This window comes from Anolis sagrei, chromosome 2 (assembly GCF_037176765.1).
Source record: "Anolis sagrei isolate rAnoSag1 chromosome 2, rAnoSag1.mat, whole genome shotgun sequence".
NCBI classification, from domain to species: Eukaryota; Metazoa; Chordata; class Lepidosauria; order Squamata; family Dactyloidae; genus Anolis; species Anolis sagrei.
In genome coordinates, this window is record NC_090022.1 from 197,202,907 (window position 1) to 197,222,490 (window position 19,584).

Consider the following 19,584-nt stretch of genomic DNA (forward strand, 5'->3'; position numbering starts at 1 on the left):
AAGATGAATGGATGGCATCCTTGAAGTGACTGGACTGACCTTGAAGGAGCTGGGGGTGGTGACAGCCGACAGGGAGCTCTGGCGTGGGCTGGTCCATGAGGTCACGAAGAGTCGGAGACGACTGAACGAATGAACAACAATGGCACAAAATTGGATTCATGCTATGATCTATACATTCCTGCACAACTCAGAAAATTAGACACAGCATAGAGGCAGTGAAAGAGACAAAACTTTTATTTTTGTAACTTCATTACTGACACATTTGCAGATATTTGTATTGTAACAAAGTTGTCTTCTCTTTATAGAATATTTTTCATTCTGAAATAAGCATGAAGTAGAGAAAATCCAAGGAACAAATATTTGAGATGTAAATAATCACAGAAGACATATGTAGCAGCCACTGTGCATTCATATACCAAAAACATGAAAGAAACGGCAACAAATGTTATCTTGAAATCATTAAACAAATGTGGGTCTTAGGGATGATATTTCAGTGCATTACAAAATAATGCACTGGAGATGAAAGGAAACAGATATAAAATATTAAACAACCAAAAAACTGAATTAGGAGATAATTTGAACACTTCCCTCAGGTTATGCACAGTGTAAGAACAGTCTACCATGTACTCAGAGACGAATGACAGTTCTTTGAGAGCTACACTTAGCGATACTTTCCTGTACGATTAAAACGTTTGTACAAATATTTAATCCTCTTCTTCAGGTTGTGGTAATCCTCAACAAACATTCGGTCACCCACCATTTTCTTTTTGCGGATGCATCTTTGCAGCTCATTTCCCCTCCATCCACGCAACCATTTTGGGCCAACTATCAAGTCTTTGGGATGAGCCAAAAAATCCCCTACAAAATGAAGGAAAAAAAGAAATGAAATATAACAGAAAGGGAGGTCAATCTTGCAATCCACTGTTTTAGTGCAAATACTGTCTTTGCTTAGCAGCCAGATGATGGTTTTCTTGTTCTGATTTTTTTAACTGCTGTGAATCCACATACCTCCAAAGTGTTTCCCTTCTCCCAAAAACGCAAAGGTAATCATTGTATTTTTCCCTGACCACATTTTAGCAAAAGCTATAGCCCTCAATTGACATAAAAAAACCAAGATTTCTTATTTATTTTCTCTGCAATTCCCAAGAAAAGAAAAGGTTCTCTAAAACATTTTAAAACACATACTAGTAATATCAGGGAAGGGAGTAGTGCTCAACATCTTTATGAGCGAGAAGTGTCAGGGAGCAGAGAAGAGAAAACACTGGAATAGCAGAAGAAATCTGAGAGCGAGTTGAAGGTAAACTAAATGTGGAAGTGGAAGTCTCAAGGAGGAAAGATTCAAAGAAGAGACGAGAAAGGTTTGCTAACAATGAAAATGCATATTTAAGAAAGGGAGGAGAAGGAGAAATTATTATTTCTAAAGCTACACACCAGTTGACAAAGTAATCAGACAAGTAGTGCAACAAGCAAAGTTTCCTTGTTTCTAGAATGTTACTAGGAGATGAAATTTGGTAGAATTTGGAGCTATTCTGGTATCTGGGTTTTCTAAGCAACAAGCAAGCAACAAAGCGTGTTTCTTTTCCATGACAATCAATGGCAATTATTTACTTCAGCTTTTTTTTTAAATTGGGTATTTTCTTTTCAAAAGTAGTGCTGCAAGCTCTTCTCTTTTTTGCTTCTCTATAGTAGAACACCAGTCAACATGGCTGGGAGACATCAATTACATAGGACTTCCAGTCTGGATATGGAAACATGCAGACAGCAATGAACCAAGGGCTGTCAGTTGACTTTGTAAACTGACCAAGCCAGAAAAAATGCTGGGTGGTATTGCTACATTATTTCTCACATGCCATCACACTCATTTATCATATCAGGAGTGCACCAAGGATACAATTGTAATATATTTAAAAAAACATAGAGTTTAAAAAACTTAGCATTATATTAAATGTCCTTTTACCAGTAACTGGCTACTTGGAATGCTTCTGGTGTTGCTATAAGAAAGTTATCCATTGTGCATGTTGCAAGTTGCTTTTGCTGTGAGAGGATGGTATTTAGTCATCACACTGCAATTCCTGTACTTCTTATTGGCTGATGTGAGCCAGTACAATGCAGGGAATGCAAAGGTGAAGGGAGGCAAACTCCAATCTTTGGCCATGATCTGAAATCAGCTACTACCAAAAGGCTATACATCACAGAATGACGAATAAATGGAAAGGGGATAGGCAAAGCTCAGCACATTTGTGAAGATAAAGCTGGTCCAGTGGTTGCCTTTCTCTTCCTCCACCCATTCTTTTTCACTTTGAACGTTGTATTACATTGCAAGCCTCAAAATAAATGCATTTCTGGATTCTTCTCTCTCATTAAAACACCACATCCTAGTATTAAGTGATCAGTTCCTCTGATGTATAGTGGCCATCCTTTTTTTTTTTTTTGGGGGGGGGGGGGTCTTCTGTATGATCTGAACAAATGCCTACAAGATACTCACCCAGAATTCCAATGTTATCATAGACTCCAAATAGTGCTCGTTTCTCTGTCCATCGGTCAACCGGTTTGGGTCGCGGGGGCTCCTTCACCTTGAAAGAGTAAGGACCTTCTAGAAAATATAATCAAAAGTTAGCATAGTTGCTAGAAATGCCACTGTAAACCTTTACCTTTGAGAATCTCAGGTTGCTCATAACTGGAACTTTCACAGTGCTTATCTCCAAAAGAAGCCCTTAACCCAAATGTTGACAGTTGAAATATAGCATATGAGATTTGCTTCAGACATACCATATTGAAAGAGTAACTAAACCTAAAACTTTAAATATATAGCGATACACTTCACAAATTTGTTTGGAAACAAAATATAAAAACACATGAGGCATTTAGAAATATATTATTACAATATAATAAAAATGTAGTTGTGCATCTAAATAGTAGCCCGCCTAATTAGTATGGATTTTGAAGATATCAAGTTACCAAGCAACTATTGTAAATAGAGAAACATGAATTCATTTACATGGAAGGGGTTGCAACAACAACAAAACTTTATTTATATACCGCTCTATCTCCCCGAGGGGACTCAGAGCAGATTCCAAATAACATAATCAATACATACAAGGGAAACAGCATAAACATAAAATTAACAAAACAATACAAGCATTAAAAACCACAATAGCACATATATATTTAAAATAATTCTGCAATTTAAAAGACCGGGCCAGGGCTAGTGCAATTTTAGAGGGCCCGGGAAATTAGGTAATAATAATAATAATAATAACAATAATAAAACTTTATTTGTACCCCGCTACCATCTCCCCAAGAGACTCGGTGCGGCTTACATGAGGCCAAGCCCACAATACATCAACAAAAAAAACAACAGTAATACAAAACAATAAAATAAAACTCATAAACAAAAAATAGGCAGCAAACATCAACAATAACACAATAACATTTAAAAACTGGGCCAAATGTTGTAAATTAAAATATTTAAATAATGCTGGGCAAGACCAGGTGAAATATAACTAGGATAGAATTTCGGAAAAGAATGGGGCGTACAGACAGTCCTAGATCACTAATAAAGTGCAATTAGGGACATATTGCTGGTAGAGTCTATGGCTGTACATTTCCAGGGCCTAACAGAAGACTAGCAACAAAGATCCGCCTAGTCAAAGCCATGGTATTCCCTGTAGTCACCTACAGATGTGAGAGCTGGACCTTAGGGAAGGCTGAGTGAATGAAGATTGATGCTTTTGAGCTGTGGTGTTGGAGGAAAGTGCTGAGAGTGCCTTGGACTGCGAGAAGATCCAACCAGTCCATCCTCCAGGAAATAAAGCCCGGCTGCTCACTGGAGGGAAGGATACTAGAGACAAAGTTGAAGTACTTTGGCCACATCATGAGGAGACAGCAAAGCCTAGAGAAGACAATGATGCTGGGGAAAGTGGAAGGCAAAAGGAAGAGGGGCCGACCAAGGGCAAGATGGATGGATGGCATCCTTGAAGTGACTGGACTGACCTTGAAGGAGCTGGGGGTGGTGACGGCCGACAGGGAGCTCTGGCGTGGGCTGGTCCATGAGGTCACGAAGAGTCGGAGACAACTGAACGAATGAACAACAACAACAACAGAAGAAGAAAGTAACCTGGGTAATTGGTAGAAAAATATATGGCCAATTTCAACATTATATGGGGCTAAGCTAGAGCTAGTCGTTCTCAAAGGTTTGTTTAAATCACCAGGTCTTCGGGTCTTATGAAAGGAGAGGAGGGATTGGTCCTGTCTTATTTCTCTAGGAAGGGCGTTCCAGAGGTGGGGGGCCACCACCGAGAAGGCCCTCTCTCTCGTCCCCACCAACCGTGCTTGTGGCGGTGGCATTTTTTGAAGTTCCTGGGATACCTGTGACAGAATATTGTGGCATAGCAATCAATTGGGAAAGACTGCCATACAATGGCCAAAGGAAAAACAAAACTCACACAGTACCTGTGTGCCGGCAAAAAGAGGGGCACATCCATGGGAGACAACTCAAAAAGATACAATGCCTAACAGCATCAAGTGGGTAAGAGCACATGAAACCAATAGCAGTGTAAATCTAGATTCTGCACTAGTCCCACAAATATATAAACCTCACAACCTTCCAACAGAGCTCACAACCGCTGAGGAAGTCTGCCATAGATGTGGGTGAAAAGTCAGGAGAGAATGCTTCTGGAACATGGCCGTACAGCCCAGGAAACTCACAGCAACCCAGGCCTAAGAACCGCTTCCTCTTTTGTCCTTTCAGCCCAACCTCCGTTTCTCTTACTTGTTGCGATGAATCGGCAAGGAGCGAGCGAGCTGCGGCCCAGGAGACTCCGCCAGGCTCCCCACAACAGCGTGGCCGCCATCGAGCCCTTCAAACCAGCACAGACTCCTCAGAGAGCTGCCATCTTGGCGCCTTCCCACAATCCTGCGGGGCGGATCGGAAAGGACCTGCCACCGTAGAGGTAGAATAATTTAGAGGCAGCTAAGGAACAACACTTCCGGGTTCATTCTAGATTTAGTGGAACTGTGTAGCTGGGAGACATTGCGTTCCTTTGCGAGGAAAATATGTTTGTCCTAACTCTTTGCTGTGCACAGATCCTGTGAAAATACAGTTTATTAGTATTCCTATAGTTCAGGAAAGGGCTGTAGATGAGAAACGTAGTGTCGATTACGCTAGGTGGTATGACTTCCTCACTAGGAGTGCATCTGCACTGTAGAATGAATGCAGTTGGATGCCTCTTCAATAATAAATCTTTATTTGTAATAATAATAATAATAATAATATAATAATAATAAATCTTTTCCCCCCACAAAAGGGACCCATAGCACCTTACAACATACCGACACGGACATTAAGATCGTCCGGGGAGGCCCTGCTCTCGGTTCCGCCTGCGTCACAGGCACGGTTGGCGGGAACGAGAGACAGGGCCTTCTCGGTGGTGGCCCCTCGGTTATGGAATGCCCTACCAAGCGACATCAGACAGGCCCCTTCGTTGCTGGCATTTAGGAAGAAGCTCAAAACCTGGCTTTTTGAGCAAGCGTTTGGCTAATCAGCGCAATTGTACACAGAATGACGGTAAACTGAACATAGGAACGGTATAAGGATATGAGACTGGATCTTGGTTGCGATCGAGGCACTGTATGAACGGTTGTGTGTTTGTTATTGGGTATGCTGTGTTTTAATTGTTATTGTTGTGGTAATTAATATTGTGTAAACCGCATTGAGTCACCTATTATAGGTTGAGAAACGCGGTATAGAAATAAAGCAAATAAATAAATAAATAAATACTGAAAGCAATACAAGTTCAAATCTATCAGCATATACAACACATTCAAACCATCTATCAAATCTCTCATAAATAAGCATTTAAAACCAAAATACATTAAATGCGATGGAATCCTGAGATTTGTAGTTTGGTGAAGCACCAGCACTTTTCAGCAGATAAGAGAAATGGCCTGGCAAATTACAGGATTCCACAGCATTGAGCCAGGTAAAAGTAGTATCAATCTGCATTCGTTCAGTAGTGTAGACCAAAGTTACTCTACTCTGAACTCAAGAATGGGGAATGCAATGTTGGTAGACAGGAAAAGAGATTTAAAGATGGGCTTAAAGCCAACCTCAAAAACTGTGGCATAGACACCAAGAAATAGGAAGCCCTGGCCCTTGAGCATTCTAACTGGAAGTCAGCTGTGACCAGCAGTGCTGTAGAATTCAAAGAGGCACGAATGGATGGTAAAAGGGAGTGCCAAGAGGAAGGCACATCAAGCCAACCCTGACCAGGACCGCCTTCCATCTGGAAATTGATGTCCTCACTGCAAGAGAACATACGGACCAAGAATAGAGCTCCACTGCCACCTATGGACCCACTGCCAAGACACCACATCTGGAAGACAACCATCCTCAAGCTACGAGGGATGGCCTAAGTAAGTATAGACAAACCCTAGCCTTTTCAGACTACAGGCCGTCTTCAAGTTACAAACAAAGAGGTTTGTTCTTAAATTGAATTTGTTTGTGAATCAGAATAGATACGTTGTTTAAGTGTTCTGTTTTATATGTTTATGTACCTTCTGTATTGTGTGTGTTACCACACTATTGAGTGCTTTGTGAGGCCCTTTTGAGGATATGGTGGTAGGATACAAATAAAGTTTATTATTAAGTTAATTAAGCACAGTGGGTTAAACCGCTGAGCTGCTAAATTTGCTGAAAATCCAGAATTTCAAGCTAGATGTTCCACATTATTTGCTTTGAATTGGATTATTTGAGTCTTCACTGCCAGATAATCCAGTTCAAAGCAGATAATCTGAATTTTATACAGCTGTGTAGAAGGGCCCTATATTTTAAAAGATCCAGTCCCCATTTAGGGACCTTCCAGAGTATCAAGGCAGAAAACCCCACAATATTTGCTTTGAACTGGGTTATCTAAGTCCACACTACCATATATTCCAGCTCAAAGCAGATAATGTGGGATTTCATTCAGCTGTGTGGAAGGCGTCCTAGTTTCTCGCCACTAGCCCACTCCGGAATAAAGGGATAATTGTTTCAATTGGTGAGTGAATCTTAAATTTTTACAAAGAAGCAACACATTGATCAATGGCCCGTCTACACTGCCATATAATCCAATTTCTGAATCCAGATATTTGAACTGGCACTATGGATTCATATAATCCAGTTCAGAGTAGATAAACTGGATTCGGAAACGGGATTAGATGGCAGTTTAGATCCATCCACTATTTCCCTGTAAACCAGTGGTTCTCAACCTGTGGGTCCCCAGATGTTTTGGTCTTCAACTCCCAGAAATCCTAAGAGCTGGTAAACTGGCTGGGATTTCTGGGAGTTGTAGGTCAAAGCACCTGGGGACCCACAGGTTGAGAACCATTGCTGTAAATCAGTGGTTCTCAACCTGGGGTCCCCAGATGTTTTTGGCCTACAACTCCCAGAAATCCCAGCCAGTTTAGCAGCTGTTGGGATTTCTGGGAGTTGAAGGCCAAAACACCTGGGGACCCACAGGGTGAGAACCACTGCTGTAAATAAAGCATTACGTTTGTTCAAACATCCTGAGTTTTAATTGGTACCTTAACTAACTACTCTCACAAAAAGTGCGCCGAGAAAAAAAACCAAGAAAACATGCATCTCCAAATTCTCTTTCGAATTCGACAACCCGGAAGCTGGAGAAAAATTCGAATGAGTGCAGTTAGAGAACATCGATTGGTTCCTCAACTCTAAACTAAGAACCTGATTGGCCGAACCATCGCCATTTGAAATGCGGGCGCGCTTTTCCTCCCCTTCTGCTATTGGCCTGCGGGTCCGCGCGAGAATGGTCGAGTCCGGCTCGACATTTCCAATCGTTTCCTCCTCATTACCATACAGGAAAATCCCCCGTTCCAATTGGTCGGCTCCGCGTTCCGACGTCTGTGATAGGCTGTTCCTTCGTGGGCGGACTTTTTCCTCTGGGGCGCGAAGCGTTGAAGCTTCAGTTGAGTTTCCGGTCAAGGCGCGGAGTGGAGGAATCATGGCTGCCCCTCTTTCGCCGCCTGCTTGGGAGTTCCACTTGCCTTTGTCTCCAGACGACTTGCTTCGTAGCGCCGCGCCTTCACAGTATGCGGTGCAGGAGGTCCTGCCCGTCAAGCAGCTCCCGGGCCGGCTTTCAGGTTGGTGGGGAAAGGGGGGCGAAGAGGGCGGTAGGCCCTGTTCCGACAGTAGCCTCGAGTAGAAGACTGATGTGCTGTTATTCTCTCAAAGACCACCGATCGCAAGATCTTTCTTAATCTACAGTAGACATTTAGGTAGCAGAAGGAGTTGCTGCGCTACTCCAGAAAGACTCCTAAAAATGCAGATAGGTTAACATAGATGTCTAGATGGCTGGTAGTAGGTAGACTTGTATGTCCATATCTAGCAGTTTTCATCTGCATCAAGCAGATCTTTTGTAAAGCCAATGGAACTTAATAATAATACTAATATTGTGCTATGCTAATTATTATTATTATTATTATTATTATTATTATTTATACCCCACCACCATCTCCCCAAAAGGGAACTTGGAGCAGCTTACATGAGGCCAAGCCCAGCAATATATTACACCAAAATAAAATATAAACAACAAAATAACATCACAATAAAATAAATAAACCAATCAGGTAAAATAAACAGTGCAAAATAGCAGAATGGAAAATCAAACACAGTGGGCGAGCCAAATGGACAACATGAAATGATAAAACTCTGGATGAGATAGCAACGAAAAAGGTATATTTGTGGGGGAGTAAACTGGCTGGGATTTCTGGGCGTTGTAGGCCAAAAACATCTGGGGATCCCAGGTTGAGAACCACTGGTCTATACTGTTAAGGGGTTTTTGTCCCACTTTAAATTGTATGGCTGCCTCCTATTGAATCCTGAGATTAACAGTTTAGGGAGGGGCCTTTAAAATTCTCAGTCACAGAGGTTATAAGCCCCTGAATTTCACAGGAGGTAGCTATAGGTTTTAAAATGAAATAGCAGTACTTTAAAGTACAGTATGATCTGTTTAAAACTGCCAAGGCTAGAGATCCTGAACCAAAGCTGACCCTTGTTCTCTCAGCATTAACATCAATCAGATCACTAGCAGGTAAGCAGAACTCTGCTTCTAGTCATGGAAGAGACACAGGGCCTTCTCAGTGGTCCCCCCTCGGCTATGGAACACCCTTCCTAAAGACATTAGACATTAGATCGGCCCCTTCCTTGATAGCATTCCGGAGGAAAGTTAAGACCTGGTTGTTTGAGCATTTGAAAGGCAGTGTAACAAACATAGGGATATGGAACGATTGGGTGATGAGATTTGATCTTGATTTTAACTAAGAGACGCTGATGAGTTATGTTTTAATGACTTTGTAACGGTTGTATATTTATGCCATTGTTTTTAAATGTTTTATGATGTTTTTGAGCATTGAATTTTGCTACTGTAACCCGCTTTGAGTCGCCTGTGGGTTGAGAAAAGTGTTATATAAATATAATAAATAAATTTAGAGACAGGCCTCATCAGTTGTATAAAAGTTTGACTTTCTCTCCTTTTGCAGAATTTCGGAAAGCATTCAACACACAAGGAGCTCTTGCTATCCTGCAACATTTTGATACACTATACAGTATTCTACAGTGAGTTTTGCATATCAAAATACCTGATATTTTTTGGAGAGAGCTTTGCACTTTGAGGTTAAGATTCTCTTGGCTTTGCCCCTCTTCTTGATCGTGTTTATGTTAGTAGGAACTAGATACCAGTAAGTGGAAAACACGAAGGAATACAACTATTTCAAAGTCATGTTGCTTTTAAAGAGCCGTGGCAATTTCCTGTGACATGTTTTTAGATGATAAAAGGTTGAGATGAAAGACACTACAAAGCTCTTTGATATTTCCAATTCCCCAGATATTTGTGTGTACATGATAAGCAACCCAAATTAAGAGATGTTCAACTCAGTTCACAGTTGTTCTCAAATAGCACAACTTAAAAAAACGTGAGAGAAAATTCCAACACTGACAATTAACAAAGCTTTCTTTAAGTGTTGTAAGACACATACAGATGTATCTAAGCTTGAATCAGTGTTCCAACCAATTATTTAGGGACCAATAATTTCTGACTTGAACAAAAGTAAGGCCTGTTGTCTGTCTTCCATCTGTTTCTCACTTATGGCAACCATAAGGTGAATCTCTAAGGAAGTTTTCTTGTCAATATTGTTTAGAGGGGATTTCCCTGCTTTCCTCTGAGGTTGAAAGTATTATTTGTCAAAGATACCCACTGGGTTTCCATGGCTGAGCAAGAATTTGAATATTGGTGGTTCCCAACCTTTTTTTTAACCAGGGACTGATCTCCAATATTAGTACCAAAAGGGTTACGAATCAGTTTTTGGTCAACTTTAGATTTCGGTTGGGTTATTTGAAGTGCTGATTCAGAAAATTGCATTGGATAGACCACATAAGCTCTAGTTTCTGATATAGAACATAAGCCATTCAGCAGTTGCCATCTGCTCGTCCACAGAAAACCATATTTAATAACCCTCTGCACTATAAGAGAGTTTTGCAAGACCAATCACTCTCGATGCAATGGTGTAGTAACAGTGAGGCATATTTTAGTTCTTGCGGACCACTGGAGTTCCACGGGCCACAGGTTGGGAACCACTGCACTAGAGGCTTTGAAAGGTTTCTGCTTGAAGTTAGTCACTGAAAGCACAAACTGGTTGTGAACAGAACCACCTTATTAGTTACTCTTAAACTATAAAAGACCTTCATATTTCTATCCTGTAGCCACTTCAGAACTGTGGATTCTGTTGTCAAAGAAGATGCCCTGGAATTGATGGTGAAAGGTAAGTAAAACCTCTTGAGATTATAAACATGTTATTTTATTGTTTTGGCAGTTTCATGATGACATCAAGGCGAATGTGACCTCAATAGCAGGCTGCTCTCTCAATCTGTTGCTCATATAACGGTCTGTAATCTTGGTAGGCAATACATAGTCATGTTTGTTTGCTGTAAGGGCAGACCTACAGAATATCCCATTCTTCCTCCTTCCGTTTAGAAGGAAATGGCCATTCCTTTTCAAAGCATCATAAGGAGTGGTGATGGGAATGGGGACAGGGCCAGCTTCATACGCCTGGGCTATAGGTTGCTGGGTGCTGCCAGAATGTTGGCTGTTGGGGCATGAGCACAAGTCTTTGGTAATCTGAAAACTGCAGTGATTTTGCAAGTAGGACAGATACACAAAAAGCTGGTCTGTAATCACATCATCTTACATGTCCCTCTAGTTGTGATGAACCATTCCACTGCCCTGGCATCCATCCTGAGTACTGCTGACCTGGTGTCCTCGCTTCGTGCTCTTCACCTGAATGCTCTCAAGATGAACACTTATATACTAGTACGGCTGGGAGAGGCTTTCGAAATGGAGTCTGGCAAAAACAACTTGGTGGGCCTGAATTCCAAGATAAAGGTAGAAGGGTGAATACATAAACTTCATTGGTTTGAAATTATTTTTCTCCTTGAAGAGTGTTGACCAAAAGGAAACTGTCAGTTTTGCAATTTATATGAAAACTACAGAGTAAATATTTCAGTCTGAGTATTGTTGGCTGTTGAAGCATGCTATACTTTTGGATTAATAATTGGAAGGACTAGCTTCAGCTCTTTTGGCCCCTTCTACACTGCCATATAAAATCCAGATTATTTGCTTTGAAGTGGATTATGTGGCAGTGTAGATTCTCATACTCCAGTTAAAAACAAATAATGTGATTATCTGCTTTGATAATCTGGATTATATGACAGTGTAGAAGGGGCCTTAACATCACTCATCTAACACTCCTAGACCACGGCTTTTCTTCCAAAACTTTGGTAACTGGGAAGTTTTCTTTCCCTGGAGGGTGGTAAATTTGTGTGGTTTATTCCTCAAGTTTCATCCAATAGGCAGGGCTATTTTAACTGGGTTTTTCTTAGTCCTTTTTTGTGACGAGTCTGCTATTGGGACCCTCAGGGCCACAAAGGTTGCACAGCAAGTCATAAATAACTTCTGGCTTTTACAAAGAGGAAGCTTTTGGTGCTAAGCATTAACGTGCCTCAACCAATTTAGAAAGGCGTTTGCTGTTCCTGGAGATTTCTGGGCAAGACAATTCTGCCACTACTTTTTTTGTGTGTCAGGGGCGATATGAGAAACTGCAAGTTGCTTCTGGTGTAAGGGAATTTAAAGAGTAAAGCGGCAACAATAAGGCAGGAAAGGGGCAAAGTGGGGAGTCCAGAAGGGTGAAAAGATGGAATAGAAGGTATGTTTATCAAAATTGTTTGTTTCCTAAAGACTAGCCCTACAATTTAAAAGAATGGTGGAAGAATAAGCTGTACATACTGGCCCACCCAAACACCATTGTCCCTGACAGCTCCACTTACAAGCCTTTGTGCATTGTGTGGGAAGTCAACAGTGGAGCCTTCGTGTGTTTAATCAATTGTGTAAAGGTGTTACTGATTTGAACATGCAGCAGTGATGGTAGGGCTTGCAGGACAATGAAGTTACTGTAAGCAAGGCAAGTGAAAGAAAGGGATGAAAACCACCTGAGATATTGGGACTAAGGCAACAAAGGAAAGCGGGGGAGTAACCAGCTGAGAGAAATGGGTGAAACTTCATGTCTCCCCACTGGTTTCTTTTGTTGGAACTCCTGCTGTGTCTTGTTTGTTAAACTGATAGTTTTCAGGGAAATGCCTCTTTTTTACTCAAACTTTCTAGCCTCAGGCAAGCTTCCGAGTCCTCCATTGTATTCTGCTCCTGTTAGCATGGAGTGAGGCAAGATGTCTCCAGCGAGTTAGATAGCTAGGCCCTAACATTCCTATATTGAAATGAAGTTATTTCAATAGTTTTTTGTAGCTTGAATCTGCTCCTGTAATTACTGAAGATCATTCTCTCTACTGTTATGCTCAAGAAGCTTCTGATCTGCTAAAACGGTTATTGTTGCTGCTTTACTTTTTAAATGCTTTTTCCTTTTTGAAATTACACAACATTATTTCAACTTTTTGTGTGTGTCAGGAGCGATATGAGAAACTGCAAATCGCTTCTGGTGTGAGAAAATTGGCTGCCTACAAGTATGTTGCCCAGGGGCTGCTGGGATGTTTTGATGTTTTACCATCCTTGTGGGAGGCTTCTCTCATGTCCCTGTATGGGGAATTGGAGCTAACAGAGGGAGTTCAACCCGCTCTCCCCAGATTCGATCCTCTGAGCTGACAGTCTTCAGTCCAGCTGGCACAAGGGTTTAACCCAGGGGTCCTCAAACTAAGGCCCGGAGGCCGGATAGGGCCCACCAAAGTCATTTACCCGGCCCTCGCTCAGGGTCAACCTAAGTCTGAAATGACTTGAACGCACACAACAACAACAACCCCCCTATCTCACCAGCCAAAAGCAAGTCCACACATCCCATTGAAATGCTAGTAAGTTTATATTTGTTAAAACTGTTCTTCATTTTAATTGTTTTGTTTTAAAGTGTATTTTGTACTAAAAATAAAATATGTGCAGTGTGCATAGGAATTCATTCATTATTATTTTTCAAATTATAATCTGGCCCTCCAACAGTTTGAGGGACTGTGACCTGGCCCTCTGTTCAAAAAGTGTGAGGATCCCTGGTTTAACCCATTGCGTCACCGGGGCACCCCTACTGCCATTACTGATCCTCTTTAAATGCAACAATAAATGTGAATCTAGGATGCCACCAATTGTAAGATGCACCCCCTTTTTTAGCCCTGGCTACTAAATACATAAACAAATACTTGCTTTTCTCTAATGTTTTCCTACATTTGCCTTACAGGGCAAGAAAAGCCATGCTAAAGGCTTTCTGTGGGAAGAGGAAAGGCAGTCTGTCTTACAACTGCTCACACAGTTACTTCGGCTGGACCTTCGTCACTTGTGGAGTGGCTTGGTAGTGGAGGAAGAGTATGTCAGGTATGGGTACTGGATGGGAATATGCATTGGGTCCTAAAAGCATGCAATGCTGCATTGACAGAAATTGGCATGAATTTGAAAGGAAATAAGACTTGTTAAAACAATGTGGTGAACTTCAGCTAGTAGGACATAATATGGGGCTTTGCGGCTTACATCTGGGGTGGTCACCAAAATCATGCTGTTGTTATGATCCCAACGAATAACACACATTTCTTCTGAAACCTATTTTATTTTCCCTTCAGTTTAGTGACAGGCTGTTGTTACCGCATCCTGGAAAATCCTAGTGTTGGCCATCAGAGGCATCAGCCAACACGAGAGGCAATTATCCATCTATTAGGAGTTGCTCTACAACGATATAATCATATGCTCAGTAAGTCTGGTCTTTTTTCTTAGATTTATTTCAGTGACTGATCCTATGTGGCCTAGCTGCTGCTATGTGCCTCTAGCTCAGTGGTTCTCAATCTGTGGGTCCCCAGATGTTTTGTTCTTCAATTCCCAAAAATCCTAACAGCTGGTAAACTGGCTGGGATTTCTAGGAGTTGTAGGCCAAAACACCTGGGCACGCACAGGTTGAGAACCACTGCTCTAGCTAATGCCAGCCTCCCATCCTGTTCCTGAAAATGGATTTTCTCTCAGCACAGTTGTCTTTGATAGGTGCCACCCTGAGGCTCGTGCAAATGCTTCCACACTTTGAACATGTCGCTCCAGTGTTTGTAGAGGCTGTGGTTGTGTGGATCAAGGAGTACGGTATGAAGAGCATTGTGGGAGAGTTATTGAGGTGAGGGATGCTCTATTTCTTTCTAGCTGGGCCCTGCAGATTCAGCTACTGACTCTTGGCTCACTCTTCAGGGAGATTGGGAAGAAGTGCCCTCAGGAGCTGGCCAGAGACACGTCAGGGACGAAAGGTTATGCCACCTTCCTTGCAGAACTAGCAGAACAAACGCCATCCATTGTGTTGGCCAACATGAGTGTCTTGCTTCACCATCTGGACGGAGAGGTACTGTTTCCCAGACATCCTACTTTCAAAATACATTTTAAGGCATATGGTATATATCCTTTGTTTGAAATTTGTACACAAGAAACCTGATAGCTGAACTGGACCTGTAAGAAAAGAGAAGTGTTAAAATTGTATGAATTGCGGTCCATCTGTAGAATGAATGCAGTTTGACATTGCTTTAACTGCTATGGCTCATTGGAGCTGAAGTTTTGCAAAGTCTTTAGTTTCCTCATCCAAAGAGTGCTGGTGTCTCACCAAACTACAAACCCCATAATTTTATAGCACTGAGACATGGCAGTTTAAAGTGGTGTGAAACCGCATCAGTTCTACAATATAAATGCACCCTTGGATATTCAGCTGTCCAGGAGTTAATTGTTTTTTGCCTGACAGATTTCATAAAGATGCCCCAATGCAAATAATAGTAACTTTATTCTTATACCCCACAACATCTCCCCGAAGGGACCCGGGGCAGCTTGCATCTGGGTTAAAATGCCCACAAAACATAAAAGCAAAACAATCCATTAAAGCAAAAACACAATTAAAATAAAAGCATAGTAAAATATAACAATCCAGATAAAAATACAATTAATTCTATATAAATAAAAATGTAATGTTCGTTTGTGGGATTGATATAACTCAAAAACCACTGGATGAAGTGACACCTAATTTGGACACCTATCAGGCGATCAAGTGGCCATCACTCATAAAAACACTGAAAAACACAGCAGAAGACACTTGAAAGCCAAAAACAAAAAAAAATACAATGCATGCGCAAAACCACATATATACATGCAAACACACACATATACACAAATATATACACATATACACAGACTAGACCACAGTAACGCGTGGCAGTGGATGGCTAGTAAAAAATAAGAATATAAAACAGCAACGTTGAAACTCAAAACAATACTCAACAAAACCAATAACCAGTGATCCAATGGACATGGCCAGGCAATAAAAAGGGACGAGCATGGGATAGTGCAAAACCATAAGGCCGGGATATTATCAGGTGACCTAGGGACTGGACATTTATAACTTTGGACTAGCCATTCTCAAATGCTAGTGGAATCATCCAGGTTTTGAAATCCCTGTGAAAGGAGGACAGTGTGGGGGCTTGCCTAACCTCCCTGGGAAGAGAGTTCCAAAGTCAGGGGGCCACCACTGAGAAGGCCCTCTCCCTCGTTTCCACCAACCATGCTTGTGACTATTGTGGGAGTGAGAAGAGGGCCTCTCCGATGGATCTTAGAGCCCACGCTGCTTCATAGGGGGAGATGTGGTCACGAAGATAGGCAGGAGGACCTGAACCGTTTAGGGCTTTGTAAGTCATAGCTTGCACCTTGAATTGGGACCAGAAACTTATCATTGTGTGCTCCCTATAATTAGCTCCAGTTAGAAGCCTGGCTGCCGATCTTTGCACCAGTTGCAGTTTCTGGACTGTTTTGAAAAGCAGCTCCACATAGAGTCCATTGCAGTAATCCAATCTGGATGTAACCAAAATCAAAACAAAAGTAGCTAGAATGCCACTTCTGGTTTTGAAAAGGATGTATTGTTGAACTATAGAGGAAGAGGCTGACACCTATTTTAAACAGCCCATTACTATTCCTGATGGCTTCCAGGGGGGAAAATCATTTGAGTATATGTGTGCATGCACACACCAGAAAAAGGATGCAAGTAACCCCAAAGACACCCTTTGCCCACTCATGTTATGTATTCATCAGGCCTTTTGTGTGCTCCAGAGCAGCACATTGTTATTCTGAGAATTTGCCTGGTGTGCAAATTGTCCTTTGTTCTTGAGTGGGAGGAAAGCAGCCAGCAAAATACAGCTGCTTTGTGTCTCATCTTATACATTACCCCTTATTTGTTTTATGTAAATTATAAACCTGAGGGCACATCAACATATTGTAAGCCAGTCTGAGTTCCTTTGTGGCTGAAAGGGTAACAGTTTCCCTTGGCATTAAGTCTAGTCGTGTCTGACTCTGGTGCTCGTCTCCGTTTCTAAGCCAAAGAGCCAGCATTGTCTATAGACACCTCCAATCCAATGTCATGTGGATAGGCATGACTGCATGGAGTGCCATTACTTTTCTGCAGAAGTGGTACCTATTCAGCTACTCACATTTGCATGCTTTTGAACTACTAGGATGGCAGAAGCTGGGCCTAACAGTGGGAGCTCACTCTCCTCCCCGGATTTGAACTGCCACTCAGCAGCTCAGCGGTTTAACCAGCTGCACCACTGGGCCCACCAAAGACTGAAGAGTGGGATAAAAAATATCTAAATAAAATAAAGAAATCTCAGAAGGCCCAGTTTTCATTTCTATCTCTCAGATCTCTTACCTGCCTTCCAGGTTCCAAGGCAGAAAATAATAAGCATCTAGATGTCATTTTTTTCCTAACTTGTAATTGAGCACCCTGTACAATAATGAAATTTTAGTATTCCTAAGATTTAATTGGAGCCCCCGCTTGCGCAGTGGTTTAAATTGCTGAGCTGCTGTATTTGCTGGCTGAAAGGTCAGCGGTTCAAATCTGGGGAGTGAGCTCCCACTATTAGTCTCAACTGCTGCCAACCTAGCAGTTTGAAAACATGCAAATATGAGTAGGTCAATAGGTACTGCTTCTGCAGGAAGGTAACAATGCTTCATGCAGTCATGCTGGCCACATAACTAGACTTAATGTGAAAGGGAAACCTTTACCTTAAGATTTCATATGTATTTTATAGAAATGCATTTCAATGTATATCTTTTATACAAATACATTTTAATAGGTGTTTTAAAGGAATTTTTACAATGTTTATGTGTGTTAATTATGCTGTAACCCACCTGAAGCCACAAGGAGAGGTGGGTAAGAAATAAAATTATTATTATTATTACTATTGTAGTCTGTTTCTGCTTCATTCCTTATATGAAAGATCCTAGCTGTAATATAAATCGACTCTGATTCTCATTTAATGAAGTTATCTGTTGGTGTGACATCAATCCCGATTGTGCTTATTCAGAAATTAGTGGATTTGAGCACTGGGATTTTCTCCTGAATAATCATAGTTTGGATGAGGATGCAGTTCTGCCTTGAGCCTGTGGCACAAGTGGAACACCAAGGGAATGCAGCTGTGCCAGAGATGAAGTGCTTTTTCATCTCTTCAGAAAAGGCTGGTGGGTGGCTACTTAATTCTCTGAATGTACATCTGAGTTATGACTCACCATTAATTCCCAGGTATTACATCAGCAACTTCTGAATTTGGATTGGCTTTTCCCTGCAGTATTTGGCAGCCAATGACAAATAGACCCATGCTAGTATAGAGTTGCTGCCACAGAGGGCATTTGGCCCATAATTGCTGCATCAATGATGCAATCCAACCTATTTCATACATGAAGCTTCCTTCAGACATTTCTCCCCTGAGTATTGCGTACTCTTTGCTTGGCAAGATTTGGAAACAACTAAAAAAAAATATTACTGTCCTACAGAGCTATGGGATGCGTAACGCCATTTTGACAGCTATGGCGGAAGTGTTGCTGCAGGTCTTGAATGGAGAGCAACTGGAAGAAACTGCAAAAAGTACAAGGGATGACTTTTTGGAAACCTTGCAGGCACATGTGTGCGATATCAATGTCTTTGTACGTAGTCGTGTGCTTCAGCTCTTCACACGAATTGTGCAACAAAAAGTGAGTTTTGAGTAAAGTTGACCCCTTCTTTGTCAAGTCCATTCCATTCCCTTACCCAAATGGGTGGAGTACTGGGTGGCTATGAAGTTAGGGGTTTTTTAATTGTTGCTGTGTCAGAAGTGACTTGACAAATTGCAAGTTGCTTCTGGTGTGAGAGAATTGGCTGTCTGCAGAGACGTTGCCCAGCGGACGCCTGGATGTGTTACCATCCTGTGGGAGGCTTCTCTCATGTGGGAAGCTGGAGCTGACAGATGGGAGCTTACCCTGTTTGCTGATTCAAACCGCCTACCTTCAGGTCAGCAGTTTAGCTGGCACAAGGGTTTAACCCCTGCCTCTTCTTTTTACTTGGAGGCAGGATTTGGGCATTATTTTGAGCAAGAAAAGCAGGCCATGTACTATATGTGGGCTGCCCTTCTCCCCTCCCTTTGCCATCACTCCGAAGGGCTGGGGGCACTTTTTATGTGTTATCCATCCCCATGATACCACTTTAGCCCCAGAAGAGATCTCTTCAACAATAAGTGATGTGAAGATTGACTTCTAGATTCATTCCCTTTGGGAGAACAGACCTCTCCTTGAGCAAAGATGGTCTAAAGGAGGTCAAAAATCACCATATTTAACGGGACAAAATAAACTCATTAGAGCAGTGGTTCTCCACCTATGGGTCTCCAAGCATTTTGGCCTACAACTCCCAGAAATCCCAGACAGTTTACCAGCTGTTACGATTTCTGGGTATTGAAGGCCATCTGGGGATCCACAGGTTGAGAACCACTGCATTAGAAGGTTCATGGATGAACTGAGATCAACTCCATGGGAAATTCCCCATTACTTTCTTATCCTCTGATTTAAAAGCTTTGTTTAGATTAGATTCCTGCCCCACATACAGTAGTAGGCTCTAGAGCAGGCATGGGGAAACTTCGGCCTTCCGGGTGTTTTGGACTTCAACTCACAGAAACCACAGCCAGCTTCCTGGCTGTTAGGAATTGTGGGAGTGAAGTCCAAAATACCTGGAGGGCCA

At 41.9% G+C, this 19,584-nt stretch overlaps 2 protein-coding genes and 1 non-coding gene across 4 annotated transcripts in view; 2 read left to right on the forward strand and 1 right to left on the reverse strand.

Annotated features, from left to right (window-relative positions):
* Nucleotides 1–211: 211 nt before the first annotated feature.
* Nucleotides 212–4,937, reverse strand: MRPL51 (mitochondrial ribosomal protein L51). 2 transcript variants are annotated; one of them, XM_060762653.2, is made up of 3 exons: nt 4,772–4,937; nt 2,486–2,590; nt 212–858 (listed from the first exon to the last, which is right to left on the reverse strand). In XM_060762653.2, exons 1-3 carry the CDS (start codon nt 4,851–4,853, stop codon nt 662–664), a joined length of 384 nt encoding a protein of 127 aa, XP_060618636.2. In that variant the 5' UTR covers nt 4,854–4,937; the 3' UTR covers nt 212–661. The 2 variants fall into 2 exon arrangements, with proteins under 2 accessions (XP_060618636.2, XP_060618635.2); XM_060762652.2 differs by having other exon boundaries at nt 2,486–2,593.
* A 2,853-nt stretch (nt 4,938–7,790) lies between these two features.
* NCAPD2 (non-SMC condensin I complex subunit D2) overlaps nt 7,791–19,584 on the forward strand; it is a 43,990-nt gene continuing 32,196 nt past the window's right edge. The window contains exons 1-9 of the mRNA XM_060762649.2: nt 7,791–8,139; nt 9,538–9,613; nt 10,757–10,815; nt 11,254–11,435; nt 13,780–13,913; nt 14,156–14,283; nt 14,568–14,691; nt 14,763–14,910; nt 18,372–18,569. Coding sequence (XP_060618632.2) covers nt 7,806–8,139; nt 9,538–9,613; nt 10,757–10,815; nt 11,254–11,435; nt 13,780–13,913; nt 14,156–14,283; nt 14,568–14,691; nt 14,763–14,910; nt 18,372–18,569 — 1,383 coding nt within the window. The 5' untranslated portion in view covers nt 7,791–7,805. The remainder of the gene's footprint in view (nt 8,140–9,537; nt 9,614–10,756; nt 10,816–11,253; nt 11,436–13,779; nt 13,914–14,155; nt 14,284–14,567; nt 14,692–14,762; nt 14,911–18,371; nt 18,570–19,584) is intronic.
* On the forward strand, nt 10,866–11,180 carry LOC132769580 (small nucleolar RNA U85). The gene has a single exon (XR_009630904.2). It is a non-coding gene; the product is annotated as a small nucleolar RNA U85 (small nucleolar RNA).

Coding starts and splice junctions, on each gene's coding strand:
- MRPL51 (XM_060762652.2), bottom strand. CDS start 4,853: ATGGCGGCCACGCTGTTGTGGGGAGCCTGGCGGAGTCTCCTGGGCCGC. Junction 2,594..4,771: donor TTGCCGATTCATCGCAACAA/GTAAGAGAAACG, acceptor TATATTTTCTAG/AAGGTCCTTACTCTTTCAAG. Junction 859..2,485: donor TGATAACATTGGAATTCTGG/GTGAGTATCTTG, acceptor TTCATTTTGTAG/GGGATTTTTTGGCTCATCCC.